Raw genomic sequence first — 26,886 nt, 5'->3', positions numbered from 1 at the left:
ATTTCTCCAATGGCAAAACGTGTGCTGTAAACCAGTGGGCTGCAATGGAGGGTGCAGGCTGTGAAGCTAGAGAGCTGCTCCAAGCTGAGCTGCTGTGCCAGTTCCCAAGTGCTGAAGGCTTCAATTTCCATTCTCCACGGTATCAGCAGAAAAACAGCTTGTTGAAGTACTCAGAGGGCTCCTATGTGAATGCCAGGTGCTGTTAGTGTGGATTACTGAAGAGCATTTGGCAGCACGCATAGGATGGGCACAAAGCCCTGGGAGGAGCACCGTGTTCCTCAGGGGCCCTGCGAAGTGCTGCCCTGAAGGTCATGCGTAGACAGCAGCCTGAGGCTGGGTTTTTGTGGTTTTGTTTATCAACAAGTCTGGTTCTCAGTGGTGGTTACTGTGTGCTTGGTGCACCATCTCCCAATGCCAAGTCTGAGATCGTGTGTTCCTGTCCCCCCGGTTCTGGCTGCTCTCCTGAAATGTCATGGTATAATCTCCAACCAGGTCCTGGTACTGCTCAAAAAAAAAAAAAAAAAAAAAAAAAAAAAAAAAAAAAAAAGCCAACCCCCTGAAAAAACAATTCCTAAAAAAAACAAACAACTCCAATCTTTCAAAGAAAGCCTGGAAATTTACATTCTTAAAAAAAAAAAAATAATTACAAAAAAATAGGAGTGAATAGGGATTCAAAAAGGGTTGAAACTGGTCCAAAAATTGAATTACAAAATGATTTCTTTCCAGTGTTTGTCACCTGCTCTGACTATCAATAGAAAACAGATCAATTTACAGAGGCTGTGAGCTTTATATCTTTGGCTTTAACAACTTAATTAGTGAGCTGTATTAAAGGACTAAGCCCTGGAATAAATGCATGAAAAAGAAGGGGTGGAGGCCATGCTGGCAAAGTCTTCACTGGGTCTGCTGTCCACCTTCTAACACTAATTAGACATTAATCACTCCTGAGAACCAACCATGAAGTAATACACTGTAAAACTGCACACGCTGTATGTTTATGCATATATATATATATATACACACATACATGCTTATATGTGATACACTGCAGGCCTTGAAGATAATATAAATAGGTTTTTTAATACTGTGAGTCATAAACCTGAATGTTTCCCTTGTCAGGACAGCAGCAGCCTAACATAAATGTATTTTGTGTAAGGAAAAGCCTTCATTAAAATAGTTTACAGCCTGTGGTGACTTGCTCTAGCTTTCTTGGCTAATCACCACAGATATATCTAGGATGTTGAGTGATTTGTGTTGCTGCTTCTGCTTTCTTAGCCTCCTTAACTACATAAATTAGACACACGTGGCCCAATCTTGCAGCCCAGATTGGGGTCAATACAGATTATAGTGTAATCTCTTTCTCTGATGCCATCTGAAATGACAAAACAAAGAAAAAAATGCCTGTTTCAGGATCTGATTGCTTCTATTAGTTTATATTTATGTTGCTAGACTTGACAGAGAAGTACAGACTCAAGCGAAGTTTCAGGGATTATAGAGTAGGGTTTTTGCTTGGAAACTGCAAGAGACAGTTGCTAAACTCATCATGTCATGTTGCCTTTGTCAGATGGGCTCTGTAATGATACTTTAAAGCAACAAAGCAAAATTCTACTGGAAGCAGTACCATAAGGTACTCCCCTCACAAGCTAATTAAAATAACTCCTGTGGGTAAATGACAGAAATATTTCTTCAGTTATGAGCACTCACTCTGTAAGTATTTAATTTAAATGAAATACAATAATGCATACTGAATAGATTGGACCATACATCTGCATATTAATGAAGCTGCTCAATTTCTAGCAATGTCTTCTAGATGCAGACTTGCCTAAAACGAGTTTATACGATGATGGTTGGGAGAGTTAAGGGTAGGATAAGTTCACAGAACCTAAATTATATAACTTGCAGAGAGACTGCAGAGCTACTATATTATTGTAATTTAAATAGAAAAGTACAACATCATAGTTCTTCGTATTGTTCATTACTTCTTTAATATTCCTTTTTTCCATTTTAAATTCCTAATTTAGAGAGAAAGCTGTTGTCTCACTGAAAAGGTCATATAGCGGTTTGTTAGGTTTTTGGTTGTAAGTACATAAAGAAAAGCATAATTTTAAGTGGTGGTGAAACTACCCATGCCAGGAAAAGATGAAGCTGCTATACAAGTCATTCTTCCTGGGATAAATCATACAGAGGGGAAGAAAAGAATTCAGGAGTTGTGCTGATCAGTTGGGGTAAGATCTCCTTCAGTAAGAGGCATGGAAAACATTAAAAATGACCAGAGCTTGGATCACAGGAAAAGGGAGAAGCCAGAATATGATAACTCCAAACCTTCTGTGAGGTAGAATCCAGGTATGAGCATGCTGTGCTTTTTCATAGAAAGGAAAAAATATTGAATATTTTGCTTCTTCCACTGAACAGTTTTCAGAAGGTATTTTTCACTTCACTGAGAATCAAGATGTATTCATTCATAAAAAATATGTTTTGAGTTGACAACTGCGTAAAAAAATTCAATCGTGGTATGAAAACAATCTAATTAAAATTGTTGAATACAGGTATAGTTGTCAGCTCGATGAAAATATTTGTGAAATATTTGGTCAATGTAAAAATATATACTTTTGAAAATGACTTTTTTTCTTCCCCCCCAAAGGTAGTTTCATAAGGGGAGAAGCTTAGCCAGCTCACGTTCTACCTTCTCTCTCTGCATGTGTATCTCACTAAGCTGTAGCCAGAAGCACTGGCTGGCCTGGGAGGTGTGCAGCAATCTTTGGGACATTTACAGCCGACATAATGCTGGAAATGATGTAGGTAAGCTACCATTGTTGACTCCCATTGCTATTAAAAACTCATAGCTATGGACAGAAAGACAACTTACTCTCGTGGTCTTGATTTTATTGCCAGTTGCACACATCCATCCAGAGTTATCAGGCAGCGTCTTACATTCCTCTCCTTCTAGGCAGGGCTCCATCTCACACCACCATTTCCCAATCACTATTGAAGCTAAAGGAGGAAAGACAAAGTCCACAGTTAAGTTGTAATGAAAAAAATAGTAAATAATATCTCAAGAAGCCAACACTATTTAAGACATGTAAACCTTTCATCTGAAGTTTAGTTGCAAGGAATTTACATTTGTACTAGCTTTTCATCAAATATTATCCATCCAAAACAGTGCACTGCTTGCCATAGCTTTCTTATACATGAGATATAGTCTACTTGCTGTAGATGCCGTGTCTGCTGGGGGTGCTGTGATGGCACTAGTACTGTTTCAGAGCAAAGAACCATCCACCCTAAAAGTCCTTCACTCTAAGCAGCCAATCTGGTCTTTATGAATGCGTAAGTAGAAAGAGTTGAAATAAACTTTCCCAGAATATTCTACAGGTCTTCAGGACTTGTGGTTTGAGGAACTCCAAAATCAGTGGTATCTGCTTTGCCTTGAGTACCTACAGCTGGCTTTTTCTCCCCCCACACCTGTGCCTAATTGTTTAAATCCATGTAGCCTTTTAACTTCTACAGTATCCTGCTGTAGGGAGTGCTACAACTCAACTGGAAATGGAAGGTAAGTTAATTCTGAATTACAGAAGTTCTTTTTGTTGAAACGTGACTATGAATTGTATAGAAACCATATTATCTGTAGCAGTTGCTTCTAATTTCCAAATGTTTAACGTTCTAAATAACTGTAGAGTTTGAGTCTTGTTGTTTGAATTTAATTGGCACGTATGTTTACAACCTTGAGGGTATCTTAATGAAGTTTTTTTTTTTTTTGCTTGGGAATTGGTATCTGTCTATAACCTTAGCTCTATCTTAATGACAACTTTTGTCTGGGGATTTTGATAAACTTTGGCTGATGTTGCAAATTGCAGCTTGTTGAGGATTGAGTTGCTCTGTCTGTGGCTTGTTTTCCTGGGCAAGAATTAATTTCTTGGTTGCAATCCTGAAGCCAAACTGTTAAGGCTTCTCCTACACTCAGATAGAGGCTTAACTCTTTCCTACCTTCCCTCATAACTTCTTCAAGCCCGTAAAATACCTTTGATGCAGTAGAGTGACTTGTGTCACAGCTTTCAGCCTTGGAAAATGCCCTTTTGTGCATGCATTGATTTAAGCCTATCTCAGAGTTCATAATTAAATTATTGATTTATTTTTTATCTAGTAGAGATCTGTTTATGCTTACAAAGTCTAAAGGAAACACCCAAAGACACGTGCCACTCGTTATGTCTATTCCCTTAATTTACACGTACATAAACGAAGCTGTAGGAGAGCTTTGTCCACAAGCTGAATAGCTGTCCCATTAAGAACACATTTTTCACACACTGAATTTACTCAAAACCCAGGGAGTAAACATCTTGGTGTGGAAAGCTCCTTTGGTCTCAAAGAAGAGGTCAGCAAGTTGGAACAAATGAGTTAAGTTCTCCATTTCCTCTCTCCTACTTTTTCTCACAGCTTCTGCCTCATTTATATTGTGCAATATACCATTTCTCCACATGTACAGCACACACAAAAGCCTTTACACCTGTGCTTGCAAGGCAGTATAATTATGCTATTCACACATTGCTTTCTGAAAGGTATCATTAATGCTGCTAACAGTGGAGAAAAGAGATCTCTCTTTGCTCTGTGTGAACAGGCGCACGGAGGTGAATCTGCACTCTAATAATACATTGTGCAGTGGGCAAACTGTATCCTGCTAAATACTGCCCTTCACAGCAAGCATCTGAGCGGAGCATCCTCGGAGTGCATGAGGAGAATCTGATGACATGGAATCAAAAACGATGATCGTATTTATTTGTTAGTGTTAATGCTGTAGCATTAACTAACCATGGAGAAGGTCCCTAAGATGCTAGGTGCTAAAATTCACAACACGAAATGCCCCAGCACAGGGAGCTTGCAGTGTAAGATGGTGATATGAATTAACACAGGCTAAGGGAAGCATGGGAAAGCAATGCAGTTCATTGCAATTAAAATGGTCTAACTACTCACCGATGTTGTTCCTCAATACAGACCAACTATTTGGGTATTGACCCCCCAGAAAAGTCAAACACAAAGTGAATGCTGAATTGCAATGTCAACTCTTATATCTAACAGCGTGCAGGTTTTAGTGTATGCATTCATTCTTTTGTGATCCCAGTGCAATTACAGTCACCAGTAGCCCTCACTCCTGGTCCTTAAGCAGCACAGCTGGGCTGGGGAAATGTTTTTTTTTTTGTAAAGGGGAAACTAAGGTCATTTGCAGATGAAAAGCACCTCTAAAGTATAGGTGGGCACAGTCTTTCTAAGTCTGAAGCACTACAAAGCTCACTGCTGTCTTGTCCTCAGCCCCATGCTGTGGCAGGGGCATCCAGAGCCCGATGAAAATTATTTCCTTTGAGTCTCATGTTTATAGGTTTTCACTTCTATTACAAGCCTTTGAATCTCTAGGACCAGCTATCTTTCCTGGGCACTGCTGATCCTTTGAGGTCTGCTCAATTTGAAAGTTTTACACCTGCAGGTCTGTTCAAAGGAGAAAGCAAAAGCTTCAAAACGAAGCACAGTTGGCTGTGTTTGAGCTTAAGTACGCTTGTATAGGGAAAGGGATAAAAAAAACCAAAATTCTCTCCGGAGACCACAATCCAGATTCACTCTGTCTAGGTGATGTCGCTTTGACGTGTGCTGAGGCAGATGCGTGAGAGAGAATGTTGAAATTAAGGTGCTTTCCCTTGGGATGGTTTACATTGGAGATCTCCGGGATCACGAGGAACCTGAGCTCCTCTCTGACCCGTGGTGCTAATGCCGGGTGAGAACTACAGGCTCCCCATAGTCACCGCTGTGAGTGCTCACATCATGCAGAGTTAGACGCCTGTAACATTTTGGAGCGGCTTTCATTGTGTTCTCTCTCTCTCTGTCTGAGGAATACATGAAGTGGAGATTTTTTTTTTTTTTTTTGTGCAAGGCTGATTTGACTGAGACAGATACCCTCAGCCACAGGGAGGTAAAGGGGATGTGATATAAAAGAGGCTTGACGGCTCCTGCTTCGTTTGTGATATTTTTCCCCAGCTCCTGCTAGCGTAAATAAGGGATTGCTTCTATCTGAGTTCTTTTCAATAAAATGCATCTTTTATGAGAATATTAAACTCTAAGCACATAACTAATGGAGCTGGGGAGAAAAGTAACTTTCTTCAAAAAAATTTTTTTTCCATTTCAATTCACACTGGACTTTTTTTTTTTTTACCACCTTTGTTTGTAAAGCTATAGATTTTTTTTTTCTTTTTTTTTGAGCAAAACTTTGGATGGCTTTAGTCTGCATGAATTAGACAAAAAGCACTTGCTTGAAATGTCATTTTCTTATCATGTGTACCATCAGAGAAATAAAACAACAGATAAGAGATCTGATAATCAGACTGTATATAGGGAAAGAGCAAGATCGTTTGTTTGTTAGTATTTACACAACGCTATTGCATTTCCAAATGCATTCATTCCCAAACACAGCACCCAAAGCCCTAGATGGCTGTAACTTCAAGTTTAGATTGAACTCAGTGGGCTTCAGCATGCAAAGTTCATGAGATCCTTTGTGGGATGCTAAAGGGCCATGACTGGTTTTTGTCTTTTCGTGCACTATCTGGAGCACAAAGGTTGGATGCATGAAGAGAGCTGGCTGGGGATATTTTCCCCTTGAATTTCAGAGACAAATCATTCTACTACAGCAGTACAATAGAAATGCACTTGCATTCCCTCAAACACCTAGGTCTAAACAGGGATCAAATCAACAGGGAGCTATTAGATGTTCAATCACCTTCCTCTTGATTCAAATGATATTTAGGAAAAAAATGAATACACAACGCATTTGAGTAAAACTTCCTTGCTTGCTGGAACTCCCAAACTTGTTTTCACCTTTTCCAGTCTTCAAATTCTTGCATTAAACTGCAGCTGCTGAGCCCTTCAAAGCAGTGACCAGCTGCTCTCTTACAGGGGATAGCAGGGCTGGAGGAGGTCTGGGAGAAAATGTGCATATACAGCCCAGAAACTTGCAGGCATTTGACTTGTGTCATGCTTTTTGCTCCAGTGTGTATACAAAATGCAAGTCTTTTCTTGGTGGATGCAACGCTGCTTTAACTTTTTTACATCTGTATTTAGGAAATGGTTTTAACGATACGACAAAGCATATATAACAATGAGGATAAAGATGTATTTAACAAGATAACAATATGACAGTACAGAGTCATATGTAACTTAAATTCATGTTTATGGAACACTCTGAAGTATGGAAACAGAGCAAAGTCTCATCATGCATTTTTCAACAGTTCGGAAGGAACACGCTATGTATGAAAGCGTTCCAAGATTACTTCTGCATTTGCCATTAGAAAGCCACAGCAGCTATCTCTTTTTGCCTGTGATAAAGTATACACATTTGGGTTATTTACAGATAGAATACAAAGGAAGAGAGATATTAGATTGTGCTTCCTCCTGATCATAGGTATCCAAGGAATAATGAACAGAGATGGTTTGCAGAGCCAGTATGACACTCATTGGGGATGGGAAGGTTTTTACTGTAAGTGTAAAGCTTTCCATTTAATCTAGTTTCCACCAGAGAAGATTGATATAAATAAAATTTAAATAGAGAACACATTTCACAGATGCCAGCAGTGAAAAAGACTTTGTCAGTGTAATGAAAAGATATCAATTTTCTCCACTTTATTCAATAAATAGTGAGTCATTTTCTAAATGGATTAGATTAAAGGAAAGTTCAAACTCCCTGTGAGAGACTCATGCACTGATGGAGACTTTTGGCAATAGATATAGCACTGAGGTAAAATCTTTCAGGCCCTTTTTTTGCCCTTAAAAAAAAAAATCGGATATAAGCTGGAATAGGACTGTTTGTATCTGTACCCTGTGCTCATATGCCTTAGAAAACAAAATCTCAGAGAATTGAATGAGACATAGTTTCTCCTATTTTATTGGGATGTCATGGGGTGCAGAATGAATTACAGGGAAGGGAACACTAGGAGGGTGAAAAAGCTGGAGAGAAAGAACGTGTCATTTGAAGGGTTATGTATTTCATAAACAGAATGAGATACCATTTACTCTGGGAGTTGTAAAGCAGCGGTCTGATAAGTTAAAGAATACAAATACAAAAGTGAAAATTTCAGGTTGAATAATATTGTTTAGGAGAAATACAGGATTTTTCCTACTGGGAGTCCATCAATCTCCTTTAATTCAATCTTACTCAATTTTAGAAGCATCAATCTAATGCTCACCCAGCGTAATACTTGGTAGACTTTGATAACAGACCTCTAATAACACTGGGAAAACTGACATTTCTCCAGTTTTAAAATAGTGCCATCAGTGAGACAAGCATTGTCTCTTATTTCCTAATTACCCTCTTATCTTGTGTAGTTAATTTAATGTTTTAATTGTAGTAAATGTTAAAAAAAAAGAGATAATACATATATTTTTTTCTTTTTAGAACTTCCCAATCTTTGCAGCACTCTCCAGGTTCTTGAACAATGCCTTATTAATTCTCCTCTTTTATAGAGGATTTAAGGTTTTTATGCTTTTCCCTTTCCATCCAGAATTCTTGCTTTTTCATTGTAATGTATTCAGCAGCCAGAGCAGGATATTTTTTAAGGGTGTAATATGTGTCTAAAGAACTCTGTGGGCTGCATTAAAATACACCCATAAAATATGAAAGGGTAGATTAGATGCAGAGAATCCCTGTACAATTTCCATTTAAGATCTGCATAAGCCAGCAAAAATTCAACAGCGGGAGAAGACTCACTAGTGAAAAACACTTACATTGCCATTTTCTAACAGTTGGCATACCGGTAGGTAAATTGGAAAAAATAACATGAGCGTGTTGTATACTTCTCTCACAACAATATGTCTAACAGAGACAGCGTTGGCTAATGGCCTGGGAAGCAGAAACTCCTGAGGCTCCTTTAATCCCAGCTCTGCTTCTGACTTCTTCTGTTACTACAGTTAAATCATCGCCTTGCTGTCCCAGGTTTTCCATCTGTAATATTATTTACTTGAAAAGAAGAGATAGTTTTGCACTGTTTCCTTATGTGTTCCTTTCTATATTTACTGACCTGTTGAGTTTCAACGCTGTATTGCAGCACTTTGGGACCAACCCTTTTTTCTGCATTTGCGCAGTATCTAGAAGAACAGTGTCCCAGGCAGTAATGAGATATTCTAGGCACTATGATAACAAATAATAACATTAAAAGGCTGTGATGTCCGTCTGCTGCCAGGAGGTTTTTAAGCACGTGCATTACTTTCTGCTGAATAGAGACAGTCTGATAAAGAGCAGATTTAGCCAAAATAGCTCAGAGCTTGCAAGGGAATTTCTAGCCCTCGTGCTGCTCAGTCTGGGAGGGTTGGATGCTGCAGCTTTGTCATTTTTTATCTATATCCCTTTCCTCGCACCTTTGGAAACAAATACTGCTTGAACATATGGCCGAGAGACATGTGTAACAGAAGCAGGACCACAGTTTCTCATGGGTGGCACCTTCATGGTAAGTGAATGTGCATCTTCACTTCCACGAGTGCATTAATAATGACAGCACTCAACTCCTCTGAGTACTTAGGAAATGAGTACAGCTGTTCAGAGGGAAAAACTCTTTTGGCAGCTAGGTATAAATACATCCAGGTTGTTAGGAGAACCGTAGGATTTGCACGATGTCTTCTGAATTAAGTAAATCAGAGGTATAGCACCGAACCTTTGGCTTATCAGTCATTGACATAACCCACGGCAAAGGGAGTGGATCATTTCAGAGCAACCTGCTGTCACCAATGAGTGCTAATGAGACTAATGAAAACACAAACTGTTGCATGCAAGGAGCTGGAATATGGGCGTCTGAGGATCCTCTCCCAACCTGCATGAGGAAAAGTGATCTTCTGTAGGTCAGGGAGATCCCTTGTTGCTGGTACCACTAAGTTTGGAACTGAAGCTGTCCCTTGCTGCAGGACAAAGCTGAGAGCAGGCTGATAAAATATTTGTGCTGTTTAGCAATGTTATTTATATCGTATTTGAACTGCTTCTCGATAGCCTGGTGAATGCTTAATCTTATTGTTATATATTTAATGAAATGCCTATGAACTGTAGCATAATTATACATTTTTGGAGAGACAATAGGAAGCTGCTTATAAATATTCACACTTTTCAGATCTGGGTTGAGGACTGGCATGCTGTCAAAGGAGAAAAATGCCTCCCCGCAATGTTAATTTTTCATTTAGTAATAATTAATAGAGCAAATGGATGAGTCAAAATGGAGAGTGAGGAGATCCTAGTTGTGATCTGAAGATGATGGGGATACCTGGGGGTCGGTGGGTGGCTTTGCATTGCTATGCCTCTGGTGGCAGTGGGGCCCCTATGTTACATACATATTGCTGGTGAGTTGTCATGGCTCGGCTTTTGCTGTGGAAATATTTGCTCTCACAGCTGTTAATGCCAGGAAATGGTGGTGTTGAACCAGAGATGTGAGTGCTGTGACTTTGTCCCTTGTGACTGTGGCAGTGAGCACCCAAGAGGAACAGTTATGGCCTGTCTTTGTATTAGAAACCAATGATCCATGGTTAGGGTCTGAACCAACACTTACTGGGGGGGGGGGGGGGAACCAAAAAAAAACAGGGAAAAGGTCCTTCATAACTGTGGGCTTCTGAACCAAATCTGGTGTCTGTAAAACCTGATGTTTGCTCAAATGTGAATTCCCTTTGCCCTGGGAGGTTGGGTTTAGTGAAGTGGAAAGGAAAAGCTGCAAGATGGGGTCCAAAGAGTGAAAGCCTATAATGAAATTTTTGTCTGAATGAAGTGCCAGAAACATAGCTTAGCAGTAAAGCTATGAAAGAACATTGGAAATGAATAAATTAAATTATATAAATGTAATGCATTCATAGGGCACAACAAAACATGTATAATGCATTGGATGGTTATCAGTTATGAAATTAGGATCTGGTGTGCTGCTTGTGTGGTATTCAACTCTACTTGTTTCCACTCTATGTGGAAAATCTTCCACATAGATAAGGAAATAACTTCCATTGAATGTCTAGAAATTAATAACACATAAAACAATTATGCGCTTCTAATCAATGAAAAATTCTTGATTTTTTTTTTAAATGTTGCATACATTTTTCCGGGGAAAAATGATTATTATTTTCTTCTTAATTATATTGTCGCATCAAACCCGGAACCCTAATTTTTCTGTGCTATATCGCCCAGAACCCCTGAACTTTGAAAATGCTAACGTATGTGGCTGGGGGATACAGAATTGCTCTGTAATAGTGAGGGATGTTGCATGGGTACCTGCTGGTGAAGAAGATGTATGAGGATAAGGGAAGTGCCAAAAGGGGAGGGAAAAAAAAAAAAGCATAACGCCCAGATATCATGGGATTAGGGAAAGGGTGATGTTCTTCCTATAATTTGGATTTCAAGGAATTTTTGAAAAAGAAACTGCTGAAAAAAAACAAGTGTGAAGTACATTAAACCATCTTCCACTCTTCTCCTAAAAGGTATCGGAAGAGCTTAACAATCTGAGCTGGAAACTTCCTGAATCAAATCATCCCATAATTTTGAGGTCTTTATAAGAATTGGATGTCCTAAAAGTATCATCATCTGACTGGATCTCACGCTGGGTTGAGAAACGCTGGCAGTTCTAACAATACCTTGATGAGTGTAAATAAATACAGATTTCAGCTATTGCTTTAGTGACTCAGTTGTGCAGTTTTTAGGAGAACCCTTCCCTAAGATCTCATCCTTTCACACAGGTTGACCCTACCCTGTGCAGATGGGGCTGGGGTGTGAGCAGCTGTGTGCTGGCATCAGCATGGCAGCAGGACATGGCTCCCAAGGGCCCTCCTTGTCCTCTCTAGAGCAAGCATCAGTCAGTTTAGTCACGCTTATGTCTGAAACATCCATCAAGCACGTGGCTTTCATATTTCTAATTGCAGGAAAGCTGCTTAACTGGTGATTGGAACTCTTCTCCTGTAATTGAAGTTCATCTGCTCTAGTAGTTTAGGTAACTTGCAATTACTTCTATTGTGAGGAGAAGATAGAGTCCAAATTCCCATCCATGAAGTGGGGGATGCTGTGGTGTAAATAATAGACCTACAGAGCCCTTAGACCTCCCCCGGCCAGCCCTCAGAAGGGCATTGTTTAAAATCTGTATGGAAGAAGCTGTTTTCAAAGGTTACAGTAAATGAGCCAACTGCCACTCCACAAGGTAATTACTCATTTATTAAAAGTGTTGTATTCATGCAAATCTCTTTGTTCTGCGATGTAAGACAAGTCTAATTTTGTATTAAAGATTAAAGGAACATTTGTTTTTTGTAAACAAATCCCTAGCTACTATTACAAATTACATCATGCATAATCTTGACACGATAGATTTGGAGATATTTCAGCTCAACAATGCCAGTGCAATCAGAACAAGAACTATGAGACTGAAGAAAAATTGATGAATTGAGCACACAATACTTTATATCTCATATCATAGTTTAATTACTGCTTCAATATGCTTGAATAAGAGAAGTAACTAAAGTATAAAAACTTACCAGCAAGACAAAAACAGTGCAATTCATGAGTGGATATTAAACTGACCTTAACTGACAAGCTTTTCTTTGAAATTATGTTTTCCTTTGGTGCTCATAATACTTATTTATTCTGAAGCATTTTACAGAGATGAGAACTCTAGGAATGGGGCACTTGAAATTTCATGGCCATAACAGTACTGGCACAGCTCATGTCTTTTTACTTCCATTCAATTTAACTCTAAATGGTATTATTTTAAAAGATTATAATTCACTACCACTTACAATGTTTTTTTTTGTTGTTGTTATTATTATTTTTTTAAACCTTGGAAGAGTCCCTGGATTTCACTTCTAACTCACTCTTTGCTACAAATAATTTATATGATGACCATACTCTGTTTTCCTTGGGGTGAATTTATGCAAGGCTCATTATCTCCTATGTTTGTAATACACAAGATGTGTTCTTGAAGAAATAACCAGAGGGAAGGAGCTGTGAGTCTTGGACTCCAAATACTCCAGGAATCTCGTCCATGCTCTGGTCAGATGATGCTTAGCTATGAAGCCACAAGCTTTGTTGTCATCACCACAAATGCGAGATTAATGTTTTATTTTTCACAAACATCTGTCCTTACTCTACTTGATTTCATTAATGCTCATACCAAATGAATGTAAATGGAGCCTGAGCATGCCCAGCGCCTGTTTTTACAAATCTGAGCGTGAATAGCATAAAATATTTTGCAGAATATCTTCAGCCCTGCCAGCTGCAAAATGTCTGCAAGCAGAAGCCCTCCAAAGACAAACAGCTAAACAAAGATGCTGAGAACTGCCATAGAGACTAACAAACAAAACAGGAATACGTTTTCGGTGAAGTTTTAGAATATTTGTTGTTAATTATTTTTAAGCACTTGAAAACTACTCAAGGTTGAAGTAGTTGGGTTTTCTCTCTAAACAGTCACCTTTGCAAATACTTGTAAGTGAACTGAATAGGAAATATAATTGGCTAGTGAGTCCCCTGACATGGCAGTTAGGTTGCTGCCACTTTTTTTGCTCTCATTTATCCGAGGGGACAGGGAAAATATAAGAAACCTGAACACTGCAAGGGAGTTTATCTACCATACAGTTGTGGGATTGATGTTCTTCCCTGTACTTACAGTATCTGACCTCTCACTCAATCAATTGATCTGTGACTGATTTCTTGCTTCACTTATTCCAGGCTTCTCCTCTATACCTATATCTCCACTTCTGCTCATTAATTCAGTCTCCGCACTAGTGACCTCAAAGTCAAGGCTGAAAAACAATGGCTCCTCCCAGAATTATACACTCACATACTTGATTGTTTGCCACATTTATTATAACCACTCTAAGACTGAAGTGTCTATATTTCCCTTTAAACTTCAGGTGCTGTTCTTTTTTTTTGATGCTACCTGGAGATAATGCTCTTACCCTGGACCTTGTGATGGCTGACAGCTTCTGTGGCAAAGACGTTTCTGCTATCTTCAGAGTTTTGTAATTTAACTTTCAATAAAGGTAGAATATGATAATTTATTGTGAGTGCCTTTTGCGTGGGCTTCCTCAAATATTTATAACCTCATTTAATAATTAATACATGAGTTTTAATAAACTGTTTATATTCACAAAAAGAATGTAATTTTCAGGAAGGACTATTCAGGTGCTAGGAACTACAGATAGTCCACATTAATTAAAAATTATGTGTTGCATCTGAAGTTGATATGACCTTTTTCTAAGTTGTCTATAGTTGCTTTCCTGGGGTGAAAAAGCGCTTCTATTAATCTGGTTAAGCTATGCACTGCACAGACTATTGTAGGAAGAACAAGAGAACAGTTATCTATAAGGCTGGGGACTATCAAGATCAAGGTTTAGCCAAAGAAACAAAACACATTGCATTAATTAAGTATGTCAACATTAAGGTTTTTTTTTTTTTGTTTTTTTTTTTTTTTTGAGTAATTGTGGTTGCAAACTATTCTCAAGAAAGAGAACAAGATCTCAATTCCCTAGGAATATTCTGCCTTTATTACTACATCAGGTCATTATTTATTCAAACTTAATCTATCTAAACCAGCTTGCGACCATCTTAATATAGTTAATAGCAATAAAATCCTATTAACAAAAGCAATTACTTCACAGGAAGCCAAGCGGCTAGGACCTTCCTGGGCTGCCCAGGGAGGAGTAATTTCCTTCTGTCTCTGAAGCCAAGTTGAGCACGTGGCTTTTGTAGGAAAGCTGCAAGGATTTTGGATTCAGACTAGTGCAGGCCAAAGGAGAGCAGCTCTCGCTGTCTCCCATATGTTCCTTTCTGTTACGTTATGGGGATTTAGTTAGACCTGATGCAAGACGCCCACAGGCAGAACTTCCCAGCTAGTGTTGGGCTCTCTCTCTAGTTCTCAGAAGCTAGACTGGGCACGATGCTCGACTTCTGCCCTACCTCTATACAGCACTTGAAAACTATTGCTTCGTTCCATCTACTAGCTGAGGCAGCAATAGCAATTACTTATTGAGGCGTATCCCTTAGTACATGCATGGGAAGAGTCACCTTTTGCCCTTCTATCATTTACCCTCCTCAAGGTCAACTTTAAACTTCCCATGCACTGCCTCAGTGCACACAGGTGAGCACAAATCTCTCCAAAACAGCCACTGCAGATCTGTGAGCTCCCACATAAGCCTGAGTCTTTCTTACTCTGAGTGCCATCCCTTGGAGCTGCCAACTTCCCTCCCTGCTCCAGGCAGAGTGAACTCAAAGTCACAACACAAAGTCAAACACAACAACAACAGGTGGAAAGGAGGCAGAATGGTTTCTCTCCCTTACCCCCCCCCCCCCACCTTTCATATATAAGCACAACAAAAAGCTTCTGTAAGTACCACATTTAGAAAGGTGATCAGAGATAATTCAAACCTCAAACAAATCCACGCTTATCTTGTAACTTCTGCTACCTTAAATCCAAGGGTACCGTGCTCTAGGAACACCTCTTTGCTGCACCAGAGGAAAGCACTAGTAATCTGCAGCTCTAAACCCAGAGAGAACTTTAGCAAATAAACCAAGGTTGATACCAGGGAAGAAGAGGAAAGTATGCAAATTTCACCAGGCACACAATAATTACTAATTCATAGCAGAAAAGATCACAGTATTTCATGCTTATCCCATGTAATTCATTCACAGCAGTATTCATTTTTACTATTAGTTTTAATAGAATAATTACCTCTATGAGGAAGAAAGAAACTACTGTTAGCAGGTCAGGTCCTCAGGTGGTGAAGATATGGTGATTTACGCTAGTTTGATGAGTTTTGTAATCTTCCTTTTTCCTTCCTTTGAAAAGGAATTTGGTAATTGACTAGTTGCCAGACTTACTATGCAGCTAATCTATGCTAAATGAAGCAAAATAAGAAGAAATGGCAGAGCAGAGAAATGCTAATACTTAATTGTAGATTTCACATACGTGCATTTGAATGCTTATGTGTGCACGTGCCCAGAAGATGCACACACACACACACACTCACAGGTGTTGAAACACTTCCCAGTGCCATCCCAAGGCTACCTGGTGGGAGAAACAGCTCCCATAGTGACACACGTTGCTGAATCCTAATGTTACGTGTCCAGATTCAGCTCTGCAAAATGTTAAGCAGTTTGGGATTTCAATAAAATCCTTCCTTGAGATCTTGAGCACAGAGAAGGGTTTAGAAGATGAGCTGTATAAATGACCAACAAAATAAGGAGCAGTCAGCTGTTATCACCTCAAGTGCTCAGAGAGATATGCAAACCACTTAAAAGTTTGCCCGTGGTCACCAGAAACTTTTGATAGAAACACTTTTTTACGTGGAGCTGCTGTTCATGTATTTTCAGCAGCAGCTTAGGCCTTAACCCCCGCCTACTGCTGCCCTAACATCCATCTTGCCTTTTCTCCTGTTTTTCCTAACTTTTTCCCTTCTTGTTCCTTCATTTTCCTGTGTAGGCTCCCAACAGCAGCCCCAGGTCTGCCTCTTCCCCTGCCTGGTGTAGGAGATGACAGCCAGCAGCTCCTGCCTTTGCTTCCCACCTATACCCAGCTCCAGCTGCTCTAATGTGGGTACTTCAGGGTGCTGCATTATATTAAAATGAGTTGCACAGAGAATTACTACTGAGATTAATCGAGCCTGTGGTCCCATCCAGGAGCATATGCCCTCTTGTTGTAATTAAGATAATCCGTTGCTTGAAACAGAAGTTGAAATACGTGCCAATTCTGTCAGTCAGCCATTCTCTCATTGAAGATTTTACCTCTTGGAATAAAAAAAAATTCAAGATAATTCTTTCCTTTCTCTCTGCACAGGTTTCATATTCAACTATTTTATTTCAGGTTTCTGTTTAAATTGAAAACTACCACAGCATTATATGCAAAGAGAAACCAATCTCAGAGGGGAAAAAAAAGAAGAACCAAATTCAGATTAAAAGCTGCCTCTCCACAGATTTTGAAATATGAAAAGCCTGGCTCTGCATGTAAGATTAATGACAGCTCAAATCAGGGAAAGTTTTACCCTAAGTATCCGCTGTTCCAAACGCTGAAACCCTAATTTCATCCGGCCATGCAGCAGGTGCACGCTGCTCCCTTCTTCTCCTGCACTGCACAATGAGGTGAACAACAAAGAGAAATAATACCTATGCTTATAATCAACCCACATCACTTTGTGACAAAAAGGTAATTTCTCTCCCTGCATATCTTTTCTCCTCATTTTTATATGTGGTAATATATTGGCTTTGTTCGCTTCTTATTAAGAAATGCGGATACAGCACCAGTGACAGACACTTGTCTCACATTGTGGCTTACGAACAGAGCTATTCTGGTACTATACAATGTAAGTATTTTTTTTGAAGAATGGACAAAATGAATATTCAGCCAGCGTGCGTGGCTGAATATTGCTCAGTTCACACCAGGGAGCATCCAAGGCTCAGTTCTGCAGTAGGGGCTCACAGGGACATCTCCAGTTCTGCCTCGCGGGGAGCAGCAGGCTGAGCAGAGAAATGGAAGCAAAGCAGTGCCTTCTTTAGTGGCTGCTTCAGGATTTTATATCTTAATAGACATTAATTAGTCAAATAGTATGAGCGTTTGTTCATTTCAAAAGCAGGTAGAAACAGACAAGTTAGGATGGCTTTTGACTACTCCTTTCAGTAGTAATGGGGAGGCTCATGGCACATGACACCATAGTTGTCCACAGCACTTCTTCCACCAGCATTTCAAATAGTTTCCAAGCCCTGCCTCCACATGGTAAAGTCCTGCAACAATGGAAGCAAGAGTGTATTCCCATCCCTGAATCTTCATGGATTGTAAAGGGTGCTCCAGAGGACCCAGGCAGGAAGGGCACCAAATATTTGGGAGAAATATTGGGTTGTATTTATGTCTTCTTTGCTGGAGAGAGAGAAGTGGAAAGTTTCCTTCCACTTTCTGCAGGCAGTGGAATAAAAAGGCACAGATTAATTGTTTGGGAATGGTCGTAACCTTTTATATAGCTATAAAAACAGGTTTCCCTAAGACTAAATAAATTGGACTCAAGAGAGAGCTCTAAAGGCACATGTGTATATTTATTATCACTGTTTGGAAGGAAATTCTTTGAAAGCTAAAGAGCCATATAAATTTATTTTTTAAAGTCATTGTACTTGCTATTAGTTTCAGATGGAGAAAATTTGAGAAAACACTGTGTGGTTTTTAGTGCTTTTTTTTTTTTTTTTTAGAAATTGTAATTCTTAACTTAGACAGTCATTGAGGCCACATCATTTAGGTGGCCAGCTGTGGAATTTAGGAAACACACTGAGAGGGGGGGGAACAAACTACAACCACCATCTTGACAAACAGCTGTGAAATAGATTATACATATACAGTATATATTTATATTATCTGCACCATTTTGCCTCCATTTCAGTACGTTGAAAGAGATGGGCAACAAGGGCACACCTTTGCAGCTTCAACTCCCCTTGTAGGACCACATCAAAAATGTCTGGTTTTGCAGTATGGCTAAACTCCAGCAGCAGCTCAGTAAGATCTTGCTAAATTGTTGTGAAGCAAAGGGAGTCACATCAGCACCACCGAGACACACACACACACACACACACACGATAACCCAAAGGGATTAGGTGTGATCAGTCTCTCAGTGCAGCATGCTGCATTATGTGTTTGTTCTGGAACCACAGAGTAACAGATGGGACTAACGGAAAGAACCATAGATGCATCTTCTGCCATTTTTAAAGAAACCTAAAAGAAGCCACGCTGAAAGCAAAAGAGGGCCTGAGAGTACTGGAGTAAGATTGACGACCTGACATTTGAACTGCAAGCCTGAAATGCCTGCATGCAGTTATGGCTATGTGGAAAGATGAAGGGAAAGAATGAGGAAGCAAAGATGCATTCACCTTCAGATGGCGGCTTGCAAAGATGAAAAGAAACTATTATTTATATGAATGCTGAGCATGTCTTTATCAAATGCACTTACTTAGCATTCAAGACAAAGAGATGGTAATCTCCTGATTCTGCTGAAAACGTTGGAAGATGTGTGCATATAGAAAAAAGGGTATTGTACACAATCCTCATATTGCATTTCCAGAGATGCTATATAAAGAACTTTCCATTTGCAGCATCTTATAAAGCTTTTCTGTAGTTGTTATTTGTTTGTTCTACTGGCCATGAAAGTAATGGCAAAATCCCCCTCTGAAGCAGAAGCTTCCCTTCAGCTGATGCAGGTCTTTTCAAAGCTGCCAGTAGCAGAGTTAAGAAACTCCACAGAAGTGCTATTGAAAAACCCTTCCAACTGAATAACAAGACAGAGTTGAAAATGATTTATGTATAGAGTCAACTTATCTAATTTGAACAATTAGATAAAAAATACATTCTTCACCTAAATTCCCAGCATTCAATTCTGGCTCACACAGCGCTGCATTTATTTTTTCTTTAATTAATATTTCTTTATTTACTTTTGGTCATAACTAGAATTACTGTCTTATCTAATTTCTTAAATACCACCAACTCACAATAAGCCTGCTTTCCATGTGGCATCTGACCATTTCTCAGGGAAGCTAAATAGCAAGTGGAGCATAATTTTCTAGGGATAAAAAATGATGCAGATCCACTTCTGGATTTGGGAATCATGAGGAAAATTCACAGCTCTGATCCTCCTGCAAACATAGTGGAGTATGGAGAGAAAAGCAACAACTGCAGTCTCCAGCCTGACAATGGTATGAATCTTCAATATTACAGCAGATGGACTTCAGCCAAGGCTCTAAGCTATAAAACAAAGTATTCTAAAAATACCAAAAACTCACTGCCCTAATTCATCTAGAAGGTGACGACTGCAAATATGCTTTACAATGTGCATGACAAACAAGGGTAGAATTGAACATTAAATCCACAAGCACTTCACAACGCAGGACTTCTTCCTAACCAGATATGCAATCTGTTATCCTGCTAATTTTGATTCTGTCTCTTTCTATCTTCTTCTTTTTAGCGGTGACTAGATATGATTAAGAATTAGTTTGCTCCATTTAATCCTAATTCATGCGTGTCTCAAACTTCCTACCTTATCTACCATTGCCATGTACCTATAATGCTATAAGCTGTAGTTCTCAAGGTTTCTATGATGACAACAACCCAGAGAGAGAACTCAACTGAGCCAAACCATTCTCATCATTGACCTTAACATAAATGTTGTCTTTTTATCCTCATCTAATTGCAAATCAGCTCAGGATCTCTGCAGATGTCTATACCATGCAAAAGTTTGGATTGCCATAGGCTGCAGCGTAGGGCAAGCAGATCCTTCCCTTTAAAAAGGGTGTTAATCTAGAAAAAATGTCAATGAGATATCATAGAGAGACTAATTCAGTGCCTTGGAATTGGCATAATTTGAATGAGACTTGTTGATTCTCCTAGCAACAAAAGCTCCTTTTATGCTTTTATTGGCAGAAGGGTGAAACACAAAAGAACCTCTTCTCCACAGGAAGTGTCAAATGTTATTATAACTGCTGACACCACCCTGGCCAGAGATAGATATTCAATTAACTAACTCACTTTTCGGCCGTAGGCTTCTGCACACCCCTGCGCTTTGTGATTCAGTTCCCTACACATACTGTAGGCAAAACACCAGCTCTTCTCTCTGCCTGTTCATAATGTGAGGATGGGTACACACATGGGCACAACACTTGAGTAACCTGAATAGGAGAATTTCAGCCTGTCCTGGGAGCTGGGAGTGTGAGTCTTACACAATTCATGCTGCTCTGTAATACAGACCAATAAGCCATCCCTTTGCAGAGGTAGCCCTGTTCAAAGCAACATGCCAATAGTACAGCTTCAGCACCATCGAACTCTGCTCTTCAACCTTCCCTTGGAAAATATATTCCATAGAACATCCTGAGTTGGAAAGGACTCACAAAGACCATCAAGCGCAACTCCTGACTCCACACAGGATCACCCAAAATTCAAACCCTATGTCTGAGAGTATCGTACAAATGCAAACTTGGGCAGCTTGGTGCTGTGACCACTGCCCCGTGGAGCCTGTTCCAGTGCCTTTTATTCTTTCACAACAAATGATTATTTAATTTTAATTCAGATGAAGTATGGGATCTTACTTTTACTATAAAAAGATGAGAACATTCCCAACTGCAAGGGCCACAAGCCACTGGAATACAGATACTGTGGAATCCCTGTTACTGGTGATTCAGAAGACCAGATTAGATCAGTTTTTGGCTGGGATGAGGTGTGAGTACATTTAATTCTGCTGTTGAATCAGGAGATAAAAACAGGTGACCTCTTGTTGTCTGAACTTCAGTTGGAAGAGAATAAAACATTTTACAAATTCTGATTAAATTCACAATCTGCATGAAGCTGGAATACACACCGGGCCACAGAGGCTCATGAAGTCTCAGTGTGGACCCAAAGTCATGTAACAGCATCAACAAAGCATGCATAAATGTGATTAGCTCCTAACTGTTTTCAGCACCTATGTTCTCCCTCTCCCTTCCTCCAAACTGCTAAGGCAGCAGTTCTTAAGCAAGAAAAAGAATCCCAGAATACTTTAGCCTTGTGTTGTATTTTATCTGGATTTCACTTGTTGGGACATCTTTAGAAAACTTCATGCATGGCCACACCCTTAATCAAACAGAGAAGGAAGGCATTGTAAGCACAATTAATTCCTCATAACAATCAAAATGCTTTTATTTTCTTCCCCCCTGTAATGAAATCTCTGCTACCCAAAATAACCTGACAAGGAATCATTGTTGAAAAGGCAAATTCATGTTTAGTTCTTTTGATGATTTGGCAGATTTGAAATTTGCACAGACAGCAAGCACTTTCTTTTTTTCCATCCCCAAACATACCAGACTTGAATAAAATCAAAAGAGTTCACAATAAAATACCCATTAACTACATTTCACAATGGAGAGAGCTGTGGACAAATGTAGGTCAGAACTTCAGAGCAGATCTTACTGTAGGTATTGACTATTTTGAGTCAGGTAACTTGCCACTCTCTAAAGATATTTGTTTTTCAGAGAGTGTATAGATCAGATCTCTTAGAAAATGAAACTTCTATGAAGGTCTGTCCATTTGGTGATCCATCATTATGCACCACTTCATAAAAATCTCAGGTAGACTCTTCTCTACTCTAAATGCTATTTCTGCTGTAAAGCTGTGCAAAAGAGGCCATACTCATTTCTTGTCAAGAACCTGAATCAACACTCCTGGAAAACTCCCATTAGCTTGAATGTGAATTGCCTCATGCCAATATAAGGTTATAAATATGGAATAGCACCACTGGCACAGAAATGACACTACTGTGAAATATGAGGAATGCTTACCTTGGTCTGTTTTATTCTGTGTGCTGCTTCAGTAATGCAGCTTCCAAGGCCTACTAAGGTTTGCAATAATCCCCTAATTTGCATCAAATGTCTATCCCACATTCAATGGCTTTTTAATGTCTCTGTGATTCCAGAGGGCAGTGATACCGGAAACGGAGCTTTGGCAGAAGGCCACCTGAAATACGGTGTTTCCTTTGCAGCATTTTATTAGCAAAAGACTAGGTAATAGAAAGAGTGTTCATGGAGGTGTAAAATAATAATAGCGTGGAGATATTGATTTATAAGGAACTGGTTTTAGATTACAGCAGTATAAGCAATACTTAAGGGTTGACAGCAAATAACAAAAAAAGTATTTGAATTATTACTGGAGAGAGAGAGATGTGAAACACAGGGAGCTACAAACTGAGCAGAAGGCTAGAGATCAGAACAAGGTGCATCATCAGCACAGGGAGTCCTAGAAGGGAGTGCAACATGTCAAGTTTGATGCTAGACCTTTGTAAAGGCAAAAATCAGCGTTTTGCAGGCAAATAAAAAGGAAGAAGAGAGAAACTTGCCCAAGCAAGCTAGTGGAAGAACCAAGAAGTCAAGGACAAGGCTATGATCTTCATTTCCATTGGCTGTAATATTTCTTCTTCAAAGGAAATGACATTAACATGGCGCTGCAACACCAGTCTAAGTGAAAGACTAAAGAGACAGCTAAACCAAAACAGATTGCATCACTAAATCACCTTTCTTTCTGGCAGGGATGAAGATTAATCAAGACGGAACTAAAAGTGTGTCTTTGATAAAATGCTTAAGTGGCCACACTTGAACTGCAGATTATTTGCATCAACTAGAGGATGAAACAGTAGTTTTCCACTATGCTGCAGGAAATAGCGGCTTGCTAAATAACTCTTTTAACTTTCCTCTGACACCTATTGATTATATTCAATAGAAATTAAGAGTAGAAGGCAATTAAGTTCAAAATTTAATGGTGTTCTGCTCCTGTTAATTTACCACCTGACCTGATCGATACATTGCACTAGATAACAATCTATTCCGGCAAGGCTCCTCCAGTGTCCTTTCCATTAAAATTATTATAATGACAAACAAGTAACTTTTAATCAAAAAATACATTAAAAAAATAATGTATAAGATAATTAAAAATTGGATTATTCACAGTAGTGGTGAAAAAACAGCTTAAAAATGTATTGATATTTACAACGCAGAGCCTGGACTTTTGTCAAAATATTGGATAAGCTACAACCTTAGCCCTGCAGAATCCTCTGGAAGTCAAAATATCAAACGAGTTTTAAGCAGCTCACACACAGAGCAGCCTGAGAAAAACAAACAACCCAAACACCTTAATCTAGAGGGCAAAATTGCAATGTGAAACTAAAGATCAATAGCAGTGAAAGAAACAGTATTGTGCTGCAGTTTCTTTTGTACATAGCAGTTAAGGTCTCCAGGTGAATAAACACAGTGTAGATTTAGTGTAGAATGAGCTCTGTCAAAACCAAATAGAAGTTCTGAGTTGATTGACACTGGAATGGTGCGGTGTAAGACCTCTCTCCACAACTCAGCAAGCACTTGTAAATTCACTAAAAAATTAAAGAAAACAGGGATGGGCTGGCACCTGGCACCTCCTCTATTCCCATAGGTGGTAGACAGGAGGTGGAGGCTTACCCACCCCTCCCCCTACCTCTGGGCATTCCCTCATCTCTTGCCCTGCAGCATCACACAGCACTGCGTGGCCTTGGTGACCACAAGGATGCTTCTGCTGTCCTGTCCTGCAGAACTAATCCCTGAAGCAGACAATCCAGTAGCAAATAACGGCCAGCAGTACAGCATGTGTCAAGCAATGGAGCTTTTCACTGGAGAGAGATCTCCTTCCAGCAGCAGAATCATCCATCATCTCTCTCCATGTGTGTGTCTATGTGCACACATGCGTGCCGAGGTAGCTGGCTGAATTTCATCACTTTTTTTTTTTTTTTTTGCCAAAATTCAGCATATCAGCATGAAGTCAAAACAAAACATGATGAGGCTTTCTCAAAAATATCCTCTTCCTTGATCGGCTGTATCTCTACCAGCACTCACTGCGTAACCAGCGCACCATTAATCACCGTGAAACATTTTCATTTATTTTGACACCCAAGAAAAATTGGAAGGAAAAACATTTTTGGATGGGAATGGAAAGCAGGCTGTAGGAGTATCTCCTTTTACCTTAGGGCTACCTAAAATGGAGCGTAAAACAGGACTCTGTCATTCTGCCCCTCACCCTTTATACGTGTTTATCTCATCCTTCACAGATACAGCAACAGTTTATGGTTTTAATATATTCAGATACTGCACAGGAGCATTTCTAAGAAAGAAAGATTATCGTCCCCTGCTGGGGAGAAGAAACCAAGCATAGCCCTCTTGGTCCCTGCAAAATTCCTGGCAAAAATCTCCCAGCATCTACAAGGCTGGTCTCTTAGTGAAAACAAACAAACAAAAAAAAATTACTGTAATAATTTCAGGCACCTGTCATTTTAGCTGAAAAATGTGGTAGGAAGCAACAGCATCTACATTCTTTGATATACTGCACTATGCCACAAAGCCAGCGAGTATAAGGGTAGACAACCAAAATATGTTGTGCAGGCAGGACACCACTCTTACAAAGCTGATTTATGCTATGGAAAGCTAGAGTTAGCAAGACCTAATATTTCAAGGAAAGCCAGCAGAACAAGCTCACAATCCACATCCTGAGCACGGGGATACCGCATAAAGCCTTGCCCATAACTCTGCTCAAACCTGCAGGCTCAGCAGAACCAGGCTGGGCTCTGGAAGGCCCTCTTGCTTCTTTTGGGACTTGCCAGCAGTGCTAATGCTCCTGGCCACACATCTCCAGATTCATGACCACCAGACACTCATATTTAGGAAAGTAAAGTAAAAAAAGTATCAATGCCAGAATAAAAATCCTACCAAATGCAAGTATTACTTCCTAATAAGGCATAGACATTCACTTAAGAAAACCCAACCAAACAAAAAACCACAGAGCTAGCACTCACAATGGTAGTGAAAACACAGCATAACAGGTCATTAAGATCTAGTTGGTTCTTACAGTATTTCTAATGACGCACTGTTGAAGTCAAGAAAGTTTCTTGATTTTTCACTTTGCATTTTTAGCAGCAGCAAGTAACAGAGATCCATGTGTTATATTTGCATCTTATCTCACACTATGCAAAGCAGAGCCTAACTAATGCTTCACAGTTAGCAGTTCATTTGATTTAGGAATGTATTTTCCATCCATGAGCAGTCTGCTCACTGAGGGTGTTGATTACCCTTTGATTCTTTTGGATCTATTGGGTGAAAAATTTCAAGAGGACATCTTGCTTTTCCCACGGCAGCATTTCAGATATGCACTACTGCAAGTTTGTTAGCTGGGCTGAAATCCTTTGCTCTAAACCTCCACTGATTTACTCCTGTAGTACTGCTTCCTCACAGGTCATACGTACGGATTAGATCTGAGACCTCAGGGGTGTTTAAAAGCAAGAATTTCTATTGCTGTTTCTATTGGTTTAAATAGTAATCCAATAATAAGTGATTCTAATCCCCATTTTCTTTCTAAATACCAAGCTACTTTTCTTTATAAATACAGAGGGGAAAGGAAAAAAAACCCTAATTAAAGAAGGTTAAATCAGTAGGGTAGAAGTTCCTTACAGGGTATAAATTATAAAAGCACTCACAGGCAGCTTTTCTTCTACACCAAATACATTTTTAACAATTATGCTGTAACATTATTAGCATTTCTGCCCCAGACTGCCACACTGCATCACATGCAGATACAGAGGCCTTTCGTACCATCTCTCCTTACCTTTGCAGGACCAACTTCCTCACCACAGAGGAAAAAGAAGAAGAAAAAAAAAAACACAAAAAAACTTGTACTCCTGTACAAGCAACACCCAACCTTACACTTAACTCTCAGCCTCCCTGGTGTCTACTTGGCCAAAAAAGCCCCAAGGTGCAAAGTGCCCACAGCTGCTCCCCCACTCAGCCCCCAAGGAAGACCTCATTAAACCTGGGTGAGAGCTCCCACGTAGGGCTCCTGCCTAATCACTGATATTGAAAACAGCTACAGAGCAGTAGGAAGCTGCCAACACTAACTTCCTGAAGGTTAATACTTACAACTACATTTTGGCTGATATTTTCAAAGTTGCCTAAAGGGAATGGATGCCTAGTCCCCATTAATTTTAATAAGAACTGGGCAGAAACGGTCCTTATGGGGCTCTGACTATTTCAGCCCATTACTGCTGGTGACATAAGGTTTGATATTGCAGGAGGCTGATTACCTGCTGGGAGTGCTGGAGCTAATGGAGCTCCCATATTTTGGCTTGAAAATTGAATAAGTAAAATGCATGAAGAGTATGGCTGTGCTTACCATAAATAACGAGTTTAAAATTGAACTGGGTCACATGGAGAGGGTCTCACCCAAAGCTTGTTATAAATGAGTGTTCCTGATTCCTTCAGAAATATACTGATTCAGGTATTCACCAGTACAGGGTGCACAGAGACATTTTCCCTAAAGATCTGTACATAAGGGTCACTGCATTCAGAGTTAAAGCTTTCTAATC

General features: G+C 39.6%; 1 protein-coding gene and 1 long non-coding RNA gene across 9 annotated transcripts in view; one reads left to right on the top strand and one right to left on the bottom strand.

The window, feature by feature from the left end:
* LOC110404751 overlaps positions 1-13,998 on the top strand; it is a 32,170-nt gene extending 18,172 nt beyond the window's left edge. Inside the window, exons 4-5 of one of the 2 annotated variants that reach the window (XR_002442477.1) lie at positions 2,639-2,796; positions 13,876-13,998. This is a non-coding gene — a long non-coding RNA (uncharacterized LOC110404751). The remainder of the gene's footprint in view (positions 1-2,638; positions 2,797-13,875) is intronic. The other variant, XR_002442476.1, reaches the window with a different exon arrangement.
* The window catches only part of FAM19A1 (family with sequence similarity 19 member A1, C-C motif chemokine like), a 300,399-nt gene that overhangs the window by 4,202 nt on the left and 269,311 nt on the right, over positions 1-26,886 (bottom strand). For 6 of the 7 annotated variants that reach the window (XM_021409365.1, XM_021409369.1, XM_021409368.1 and 3 more), the window contains 2 exons: positions 2,864-2,988; positions 191-501 (listed from right to left, as the gene is read on the bottom strand). In XM_021409365.1, coding sequence (XP_021265040.1) covers positions 373-501; positions 2,864-2,988 — 254 coding nt within the window. In that variant the 3' untranslated portion in view covers positions 191-372. Of the gene's footprint in view, positions 1-190; positions 502-2,863; positions 2,989-26,886 lie in introns of those variants that run through there. The other variant, XM_021409372.1, reaches the window with a different exon arrangement.

Source organism: Numida meleagris, chromosome 11 (genome assembly GCF_002078875.1).
Source record: "Numida meleagris isolate 19003 breed g44 Domestic line chromosome 11, NumMel1.0, whole genome shotgun sequence".
NCBI classification, from domain to species: Eukaryota; Metazoa; Chordata; class Aves; order Galliformes; family Numididae; genus Numida; species Numida meleagris.
This window is presented reverse-complemented; position numbering and strand designations above follow the sequence as displayed.